Source organism: Austrofundulus limnaeus, unplaced genomic scaffold (genome assembly GCF_001266775.1).
Source record: "Austrofundulus limnaeus strain Quisiro unplaced genomic scaffold, Austrofundulus_limnaeus-1.0 Scaffold114, whole genome shotgun sequence".
Lineage (NCBI taxonomy): Eukaryota > Metazoa > Chordata > Actinopteri > Cyprinodontiformes > Rivulidae > Austrofundulus > Austrofundulus limnaeus.
In genome coordinates this window covers 1,273,841-1,283,013 of record NW_013952516.1, presented here as the reverse complement: position 1 = coordinate 1,283,013, position 9,173 = coordinate 1,273,841, and the positions used below count along the sequence as shown (strand labels likewise).

Genomic DNA, 9,173 nt, shown 5'->3' with positions numbered 1-9,173 from the left:
TGTATTTGATGGGTGACTATAATGTTTTCTGGTATTCTTATTAGCCTGGTAAAAACCAGAGCCTGTCCTTCAATTTGCTTCGTACAAGGAGCAGTGAAGGGAAACTAGAAATGAGCAGAACTGCGTAGGAAGGTAAGGGCCAGGCTAAATTCTTATAGCTCTTTTTTGCAAAATAAAAATAAAATTAGTAAATGTTTTACATGCCGTACCCCAAATTTCAACACAATAAATTAAAACCTAATTATGAAGTGAAATCTAATGTAATGGTCGTCCACAGATCTTCTATCAGAACTGGTGTTAAACTGTCTTTAACTAAATGTTTGGTGGAGTTTGAACACATTCCATCAGAGTTACAGATAAACAGAGATGTGGAGTTTGACCTCAACTTGACAAAATTCAGCTCAGCTGACCACTGGAACATCAGTTCTCCCAGGTATGAACAGAAATCTCATGACAAGCTTTTATTTTATTCACAGTGGATCATGTTCTTTTTTATTTTTTGGGGGGTGGGGGGGGGGTCTAATTATGTGAAGCTGCTGCTTTTCTTAATGAACAAATTGCTCCACAGGATGAGGATGTAGGAGACAATTAGTGCACTAAAAAAGCTTCGCTCTGTGACTTACTGCTTGCATATAGCTGAATCKGCCATTTTTTATCTGCAGTTGGATTGGGCTATCTGTTGCAGATAACGTAAAAAAAAAAAAAAACACAAACAACTTACAGCAATAAGTGGGTCACCGAMTACTTAGTTGGCCTGCCTTTATAAAGACTTCTTCTGTGCTGCAATTATTTTTAAAATACTGGAAGAAAATACACGAGTCCAGCTGCAGGGCAGAGTTAATGAGTACAGATGTGGCTGATAATAAGTAACAGAGTATTAGCACTCGGTGGTGATAACTGGACAGCCTCTGTGTCCTCATCGGCAGGTTAATAACAGGACGCCTCACACACTCCTGTATCTTTGCACAGGCTCTCTGAGTGGAAACATGAGCACTTTTGTGACCCTCTCATCAGGGCAGAGGATGCCCACCATCGGACTCGGCACGTGGAAGAGCGCTCCAGGACAGGTGGCTGTAGAAAACACTCCCACAGGTGATGCAGATGAAGCCCAGTTGTTGCTGTTGTTTCAGTGTGTGTGTGTGTGTTTTTAGGTGAAGCAGGCGGTGCTGGCAGCATTACAGTGTGGATACAGACACATCGACTGTGCTGCTGCTTATGGCAACGAACCGGAGGTGGGAGCAGCTCTGGCTCTGTGGGTTGGACCAGGAAAAGTGAGAAACTCTAGTTGAAGCTTATTTATGTCCGTGTTGATGTTGTCCTCCCTGTCTTACTGTAAATGTCAGTTCAAGGTCAATTACTATTAAAATTTTAATACAAACAAGTCACTACAATAAATGTAAGAATCTGGAAAATAAAATAAAATCTTTTCTAAAATGAAATGAAAATAAACTGTCTTAAAATGTGGTTCATGTAGCAGGTAAGTGTTTAGGTTTAAGAWTAACAGATGGTTAGAGCTGGAGATGACGGGTCAAACTCCTGTCCGTTTTCATTAAAAATCTGTTTAGTTGAAATTTTAAGTCCTTTTTTCAGTAAATTCTGTACCCTGGTTGCCCTCTTAACCCCCTAGGCTCTGCGCCGCGAGGAGATGTTTGTGACCTCCAAACTGTGGAACACCAAGCACGACCCGAAGGATGTGGAAGAAGCATGCAGGACCAGCCTGGCCCATCTGGGTCTCTCCTACCTGGACCTCTACCTCATGCACTGGCCCATGGCCTTCCAGTGAGTGGATATACATTTAGTGACATAATGTATCTGGCCAGCTGTTATAATGGGACCTAGAATTAGTGTGATTTGGTTGCAGGCGAGGGGAGGAGCTCATGCCTCGACGAGACGACGGCAGCATTTGTTACTCTGACACACATTACAGAGACACTTGGACAGCCATGGAGAAGCTTGTAGATAAAGGTCTGGTTAAGGCTATAGGACTGTCCAACTTCAACACCAGGCAGATTGATGACATCGTCAGCATAGCCAGACACAAACCTGTAATGAACCAGGTACAAACAAATGTAAAAGTACATCTTGTGAACAACAAAGCGATAATAAAACTAATATTTGTCTTTTATTATGCCAACAGGTGGAATGCCACCCATATTTTTCTCAAGTTGACCTCCTGGCACACTGTCGGTCAGTTTAATGTTTGTTTAATGTTATAATGTGAATGCTGAGTCAGCATTTTTTTTTAACGCTTCAACTGTTTCTTCAGCAAAGTGATTCAGCACTCAGTGTTCAGATTGGATTTTTGCAGAAAACTGGGAGTTTGTTTGACAGCTTACAGCCCTCTGGGCAGCGGAGACAGACCCTGGGCTTCTCCTGATGAACCAACAATGCTCGAGRATCCACAGCTGGGAGCCATCGCCCAGAGATACCATAAATCTCCTGCCCAGGTGATCCTCAGGTGAGGCAGAAAACAAACACATAGACTGTTCCCGCTCTCCGACATCCTGTGGGTTCCATCAGATCAGCACCAAAGATTACATAAATATACAGCATGTTTTGTTGCGATGCTGCAGGTGGCACATTCAGAGGGGCGTAGTGTGCATTCCCAAAAGTGTGACGCCCTCTAGGATCCAGCAGAATTTGAACGTGTTTGACTTTTCTTTGTCACAAGAGGACATGAAACTGATGGACTCGTTTCACCGCAACGTGCGCTTCATTGTTCCAACAGTAGAGGTGAGATCTTTAACCTCCTCCAATGATTTATTACAAATTTGACTTCCTAAGTGAACTCTGTTTTGTTCTCCTCTACAGAGGGATGGCAAAAGAGTGTGGAGAGATGCAGAACATCCTCATTTCCCCTTTAATGATCCTTACTGAGTGTAAAAGTAGTTACTTGAAGAGGTCTGTAAAACACACTGGAAAAACTGAATTGCAATCAGAAATGTTCCCAGACAACATTTTTAAAGATTTAATTCCTTAATTGTTTAGAATGTAAGTTCAGTAATAAAATCTTTTTTCAGCTCTAGTGGTCAAAAGTGGCCTGCGTGTTTTTAAAATATTGTTCTTTAAAAAAAGGCACTGCTCGCTAACTAGATCATTTACAAAACAACCCTTTGAGGAAAAAAAATGCATTAACTTCACAAATTTTGTTGCAGTAACYATCTGCATAAAACCTGTCCAAATAATATACTGAATAAAAACAGTAGTTAAAGTATCCATTTAGTGAAATTTTATTTTCAGCAACATAACCTTGACAAATCTGTAATACATTAAATGCTACTGTTTATTTTAAAAAAGAAAAAAGTCATCTGCAATGTATTTTTTTTGTTTTTTCAAAGTCTAGCATTGAATCCAATTACTATAACCAGTCAAGATTTTTTTCTTCTGATATACTGAAGTTGAGGCCACTTAATCGTTAATTCCCCCACTTACCTCAAACAATCTGAGGAGAACAATTTGCAATCACTTWTTTTCTATTTTCAACATCCCATTCCCCCACCCACATCAAAATCAGAGCAAACCAAGTGGCTACATGCTTTCTCCAAGGGAAATTATACCAAAAAAAAGAAAAAAAAAAAGGAGGAAAAAAGTAATCAAAATCGTTAATTCCCCCACTTACCTCAAACAATCTGAGGAGAACAATTTGCAATCACTTTTTTTCTATTTTCAACATCCCATTCCCCCACCCACATCAAAATCAGAGCAAACCAAGTGGCTACATGCTTTCTCCAAGGGAAATTATACCAAAAAAAAGAAAAAAAAAAGAGGAAAAAAGTAATCAAAATAATAAAATATAAAGAGAACACATGAAAGAAGCACAAAGTCCTAAAAATGTGGAATCTGGTGAGAATTTGTACAGGTGTGATCCCAGGACTGACCACTGTGGGGCAGTGTAGTTTTATCCATAAAGATCATCGTCATTGTCTTCATTGAACACAGGACCACCACCGGTTCCACCTGAGCCATGACTTGGACCACTGCCACCTGCAGCACTGGATGGAAACCTGAAAGACAGAGCAATGTCACTCATTTGTTTTTTACTTTCTGTACTGAGCTGAATAAAGACATTTTTATGAAAACTAAATTTACCAAGACTTATTTTACTACACCTGTATTATCCACAGAAAAAAAAAAATACAAATAAACACTTCAATCTACCTGAAGCTGCCGAAGCCACGGCTCTGCTGCAGTGTCTGAGCGAACATCTCATATTTGCGAATATCATTATCACTGACAGAACGACGAGCAAATCTCATTGCTTCTTCAAAATGGTCCTTCCTGATCTCTGGCACGGGATCATCCTCCTCTACCTCCTATGAGAAGGCAAAAACTTAACAGTTTAGAGACTAAACGCAGATGTGGAAGGAAGAAAAATAAGTATAAAACACAATCAACAAGAGCAAGAGAGCAACTACTGACCATAGCTGATGGATTCGTCTGCCGCTCCCTCTCTTTGCGGATCTCGTTCTCGATGCTCTCTCTGATGGCAAGTTTACACGCCCGCTGACAGATCTCTGTGAGATCAGCTCCAGAGAAACCATTGGTCATCTTAGCCAAGAAGTCCAAGTCCACATCCTTTAAGTGAAAAGCAAAAACAAACATTTCAGATGAGAGTTCACAAAGTTACTCATTAACAGAAGTAATTTATGACTTCTTCACATCCCCTCAAGAATATTCCTTCTGATCAACTAAAACTGTATATGTGCAGTGAATAAAGCTGAGTGTCACCTTGCTGATGGGACTCTTGCGGAGGTTGGCCTTCAGGATGCTGATCCTGCTCTTCTCGTCGGGCAGAGGGATGTAGATGAGCTGGTCGAGACGGCCAGGTCTCAGGATGGCAGGATCAATGATGTCTGGTCTGTTTGTAGCGCCGATGATGAACACGTTCTTCTTGCTYGACATTCCGTCCATCTCAGTCAGGATCTGGTTGATGACACGGTCGGCAGCTCCGCCGCCGTCTCCCACGTTGCCACCGCGGGCCTTGGCTATGGAGTCCAGCTCATCAAAGAACAGAACACATGGAGCAGCCTGACGAGCCTGGGGGGGAAAAAGGGATTAAAATCAGTTTAATGGTATAATAGGTTTACAAATTTAAACAATGACCTGAAACACAGTCTTACCTTGTCAAAGATTTCTCTGACGTTAGCCTCGGATTCTCCAAACCACATGGTGAGCAGCTCAGGTCCTTTGATAGAGATGAAGTTTGCCTGGCACTCATTGGCGATAGCTTTGGCCAAAAGAGTCTTACCACAACCAGGGGGACCATAGAAGAGCACACCCTTGGATGGGGTCATGCCAAACTTGAGGAACTTGTCTGGATGCTCCACAGGGTACTGTTTTAGGTAGACGAAGAAAATATACATCATTGGGGTTTGAGTACTCAAACCAGTAYGAGATCCATTTTCAGTACGAGCTCACTCATACCTGCACCAACTCCTGCAGCTCTCTCTTGACATCTTCCAGACCTCCAACGTCGTCCCAGGTGATGTTGGGAACTTCCACAACTGTCTCTCTCAGTGCAGATGGGTTACTCTGGCTTAGAGCCCACTAAAACACAGTAAATTCAATTAATTCTTCTGGTGGAAATAAAGCTCCTCAATCTTAACAAAAACAGATCATAACAATATTTTCTACTTGGACAATCTTATGACTTTTATGCCAGGGCCATTAGATTGTTATTAACACCAGTTAGCTAAAAATCTTGGTGTTTTTTTTTTTACTTGAATTTGTAATATTTTAACTGCACTTTAGTCATTTTTATATCTTACACTCTTGCACTATGGTCTAATTTTTGTATGTGCTATATTAATAATAAACTTCTATTTGAATTTACTCCCACCATTTCATATGAATCATAATTCAAATTTTACCTTGAAGTCATCCATAGTAACAGCAAGAGAGTTCATGACTTCAGCATCAATGGTCTCATCCTCAAGGTCAATCAGGTCCATCTTCTTCCTAATGGCCTGCAGAGCAGCTTCAGAACAGAGAGCAGCCAGATCTGCACCCACATGCCCATGAGTCTCATTAGCAACCTAAGACGCAAACAAAAAACAAAATGCATGAAGCTTGACGGCAAAGTGGTACGAGGAGGTCCCCTAGGAGAAAACAAATGTATTCATACATCTATAAATGATAAATGGACTGTACTTATTATATAGCGCCTTTCTATCCATCCAGGACATTCAAAGCGCTTTTCACTTACAGATATTCACCTTGACAATCATCTGTTTAACAAGGAATATTAAAACAGCATTTTTAATTTGGTTTGTTGTATTAAAAATGTACAACTATCTCGTGTTGTAAATGACATCTGACAAAAAATAKAAACCTGTTCCAAGTCAACATCATCAGCCAGTTTCATGTTCTTGGTGTGAATCTGCAGAATCTCCAACCGGCCCGTTGCATCGGGGATGCCAATGTCCACTTCTCTGTCAAAACGTCCTGGAGGCAGTGAGAGTTCAAACAYATCCATTAGTTTTAAAGTGACAAATAAAGAGAAAATATTTAAACCAGTTAAAATAAAATAAAACATCTGCAGGAACTCTACTTCCACTAATGCTCCAGAAGATTTCAGATGATGCATCTTACATTGTTTAACCAAATGTGTATTTTTGATGACTAGGCAAAATACACTCCAGGCACTCTGTAAAAGCTGTCAGAAATGATCAATCATATCCTAAGCTTAYAGAAGTGCAGAGATGAAAGCGACTGACCCAGCAGACTGAACTGCAGAGCCAACAAAACAAACATGAGCAAGTATTTTTAACAAGTACTGCACTTTGATAGCAAAACCCTTTAAAAATTGTATGAAATAAAGGAGTTACAGTTGCATAGAATGACAAAGTGTCTTTAAAAAAAGATGAAGAATGCAACTTAAAGCTGTTTGTTGAAGCCTATAATTCTTCCAAAAACACCTCCAACATTTTTGCTTCAGTGTACATGATGCACATWTAAGCCTAGCAACTCAACGTGTGCTATAAACAGAGCATTTACCAAATCTTCTGAGGGCTGGATCAATGCTGTTGGGTCTGTTAGTGGCAGCCATGACGATCACATGAGCTCTCTGTTTCAGGCCGTCCATTAGAGTCAGCAGCTGAGAAACGATGCGCCTTTCCACCTCTCCGTGAGTCTGACAAACACAATGTACATTGTTTCTGTATTTTTCAAGTTAGACTAAACAGAGGTGGTCTTAATTAAATATAGTTAAAGTGCAAATATTTTAAATAATTTTATAACATTGATAACGACAAAAAAAACTTTGCAAGTAAAAAGCATCCAAATGTAAGTAATTGATCGGAAATGTCATGTCAATTAGAGTCTAGATCATAATTTGAAATATTGGTTGATTTCAAAACACCAACACCATTTATTTAGCTACTCTGCCTCCCTTTTTCTTTTTGTACTCACCTTCTCTCTCTTTGGTGCAATTGCATCAAGTTCATCAATAAATATGATGGCAGGAGCATTCTTCTCAGCTTCCTCAAAGGCCTTTCTCAGATTACTCTCACTCTCACCTGCCAATTTACTCATTATCTCAGGGCCTGAAATACAGAGATTAGAAGTTTAGAAGAGGGTATGACCATGGGTCTTAAAGAAGTGTCAAGTTAAAAAATAAAAAAATAAATAAAGATCAGAGTTTGTTACCATTAATTAGGAAGAAGAAAGCTCCTGTTTCATTGGCCACAGCTCTGGCAATCAAMGTTTTTCCAGTTCCAGGGGGTCCGTATAGAAGGATTCCACGTGGGGGCTAAAAAGGAACATTTTACCATCAACTTTTAAATGCCACATTGACAATCAAATCAGAGGGCTATTTTCACARCACATTCACAAAGACAAGTGTCTCACCTTGACTCCTATGGCCTTGAACAGTGAAGGGTGTCTGAGAGGCAGCTCCACCATCTCTTTGATCTGAGCCAACTGCTTCCTGACTCCTCCAATATCATCGTAGCCCACCTCATTCAGGGCCTCCTCCTCATCCTGCATATTCGGTCAAAAGATGGTCACATTTGGACTTTTCTGGAAAATGTCAAAGGTCACACATAATTGCATWGGTTGATACCGACCTCTCTTCTGATTGGCTCACCCTCAGAGTGAATAACTGTGTCAGGAGCAACAATGCAGTAGGGGGAAGGATCGGTCTCCACCACCTTGAACTCCACAGCACGCATGCCTCCTCTGACCAGGAAAATGTCCCCTTTAGAGTTAACAGAAAAGATTYAGTACAACAAGCTGACTTAAACAATAAATTGTCAAGACAATGGACAGCATCTCTTACCTTTGCGGATTGGTCTATAAGCCTCCAAGAAGTATGGCTTCAGGTAGACCTCAAACAGGTTGCCTGTAATTCCTTCCACTGTGTCATCAATTGGGAGAACATGGATCCTCTTTCCGTACTTCACATCAGGACATGGCTGAATGCTGAAGGAAATGTTACAYTTATTGCTTAGCACTTAAACAAGTACACATAAGAAAAAAAAATCTGCTGTCACCCACCTGATGACATCGCCTAGGCGGACCCTCAGATTGTTTCGGACCACCCTGTTCATGCGAACCTTTTCATCAGAACAGCTGTCATCAGAAAGCACAATGCAGACAGTCTCCCGCCTCTTTTTTCCTTTCATTAGCACTGTGTCTCCACGAAACAGCTGCAGCTCATCCATCTTGGCCTTATAGCACACATAAAGCATATTTTATTAGTATGCATTTCWATTGTTCCTACCAACCTTTATCTTACCAAACCATGGGGTTTTGAATTTTTAAAAGAAAAATAGAAACATAAACATAAATAAAGGCTTTTAAATGTTTACCTGAGAAAGAGAGACCACACTGTTGTCTTCATTGATGGATTCATCAACAACCAGTCTGTTGGGTCTGTTCTTCTGTTTCAGAATTGCAGTTGCTAGATCATCATTTTTGGATCTGTGATGAGAAACAGAGCAAGTACGTAAAAGAGAAATCACGTCAGTGCCATATCATCACTACTCATYTCTTTATTCAGCTCTTCACTCTTGTAGGGTATTTTACCTTAGATTTCAATTATYTTGTTATAAGTACTATTTAATTAAATTATTTTAAATTTATTTTCATGTTTATGCAGCTCAAGTTAATTTAAAATCAAAATAAAATTTACTGAAACAAACATTTAAAATTTTTTAGCTGCTGTACTGAAG

At 40.1% G+C, this 9,173-nt stretch overlaps 2 protein-coding genes across 3 annotated transcripts in view; one reads left to right on the top strand and one right to left on the bottom strand.

The window, feature by feature from the left end:
• Positions 1-969: 969 nt before the first annotated feature.
• On the top strand, positions 970-3,590 carry akr1a1a (aldo-keto reductase family 1, member A1a (aldehyde reductase); the record flags this gene model as incomplete). Its single annotated transcript, XM_014014444.1, is given in 8 exon segments — positions 970-1,067; positions 1,152-1,271; positions 1,628-1,779; positions 1,862-2,057; positions 2,138-2,187; positions 2,309-2,458; positions 2,574-2,733; positions 2,812-3,590. Coding segments are annotated over 8 exon segments (975 nt in total). The 3' UTR covers positions 2,878-3,590.
• The window catches only part of vcp (valosin containing protein), an 8,090-nt gene continuing 2,131 nt past the window's right edge, over positions 3,215-9,173 (bottom strand). The window contains exons 2-19 of one of the 2 annotated variants that reach the window (XM_014014438.1): positions 8,811-8,922; positions 8,497-8,669; positions 8,279-8,421; positions 8,067-8,197; positions 7,849-7,980; positions 7,648-7,750; positions 7,411-7,544; positions 6,997-7,132; positions 6,332-6,444; positions 6,216-6,227; positions 5,871-6,035; positions 5,425-5,547; positions 5,121-5,333; positions 4,729-5,037; positions 4,420-4,575; positions 4,159-4,313; positions 3,620-4,004; positions 3,215-3,432 (exon numbers count right to left, since the gene is read on the bottom strand). In XM_014014438.1, the coding sequence (XP_013869892.1) occupies positions 3,899-4,004; positions 4,159-4,313; positions 4,420-4,575; positions 4,729-5,037; positions 5,121-5,333; positions 5,425-5,547; positions 5,871-6,035; positions 6,216-6,227; positions 6,332-6,444; positions 6,997-7,132; positions 7,411-7,544; positions 7,648-7,750; positions 7,849-7,980; positions 8,067-8,197; positions 8,279-8,421; positions 8,497-8,669; positions 8,811-8,922 (2,416 nt within the window). In that variant the 3' untranslated portion in view covers positions 3,215-3,432; positions 3,620-3,898. The remainder of the gene's footprint in view (positions 3,433-3,619; positions 4,005-4,158; positions 4,314-4,419; positions 4,576-4,728; positions 5,038-5,120; positions 5,334-5,424; positions 5,548-5,870; positions 6,036-6,215; positions 6,228-6,331; positions 6,445-6,996; positions 7,133-7,410; positions 7,545-7,647; positions 7,751-7,848; positions 7,981-8,066; positions 8,198-8,278; positions 8,422-8,496; positions 8,670-8,810; positions 8,923-9,173) is intronic. The other variant, XM_014014439.1, reaches the window with a different exon arrangement.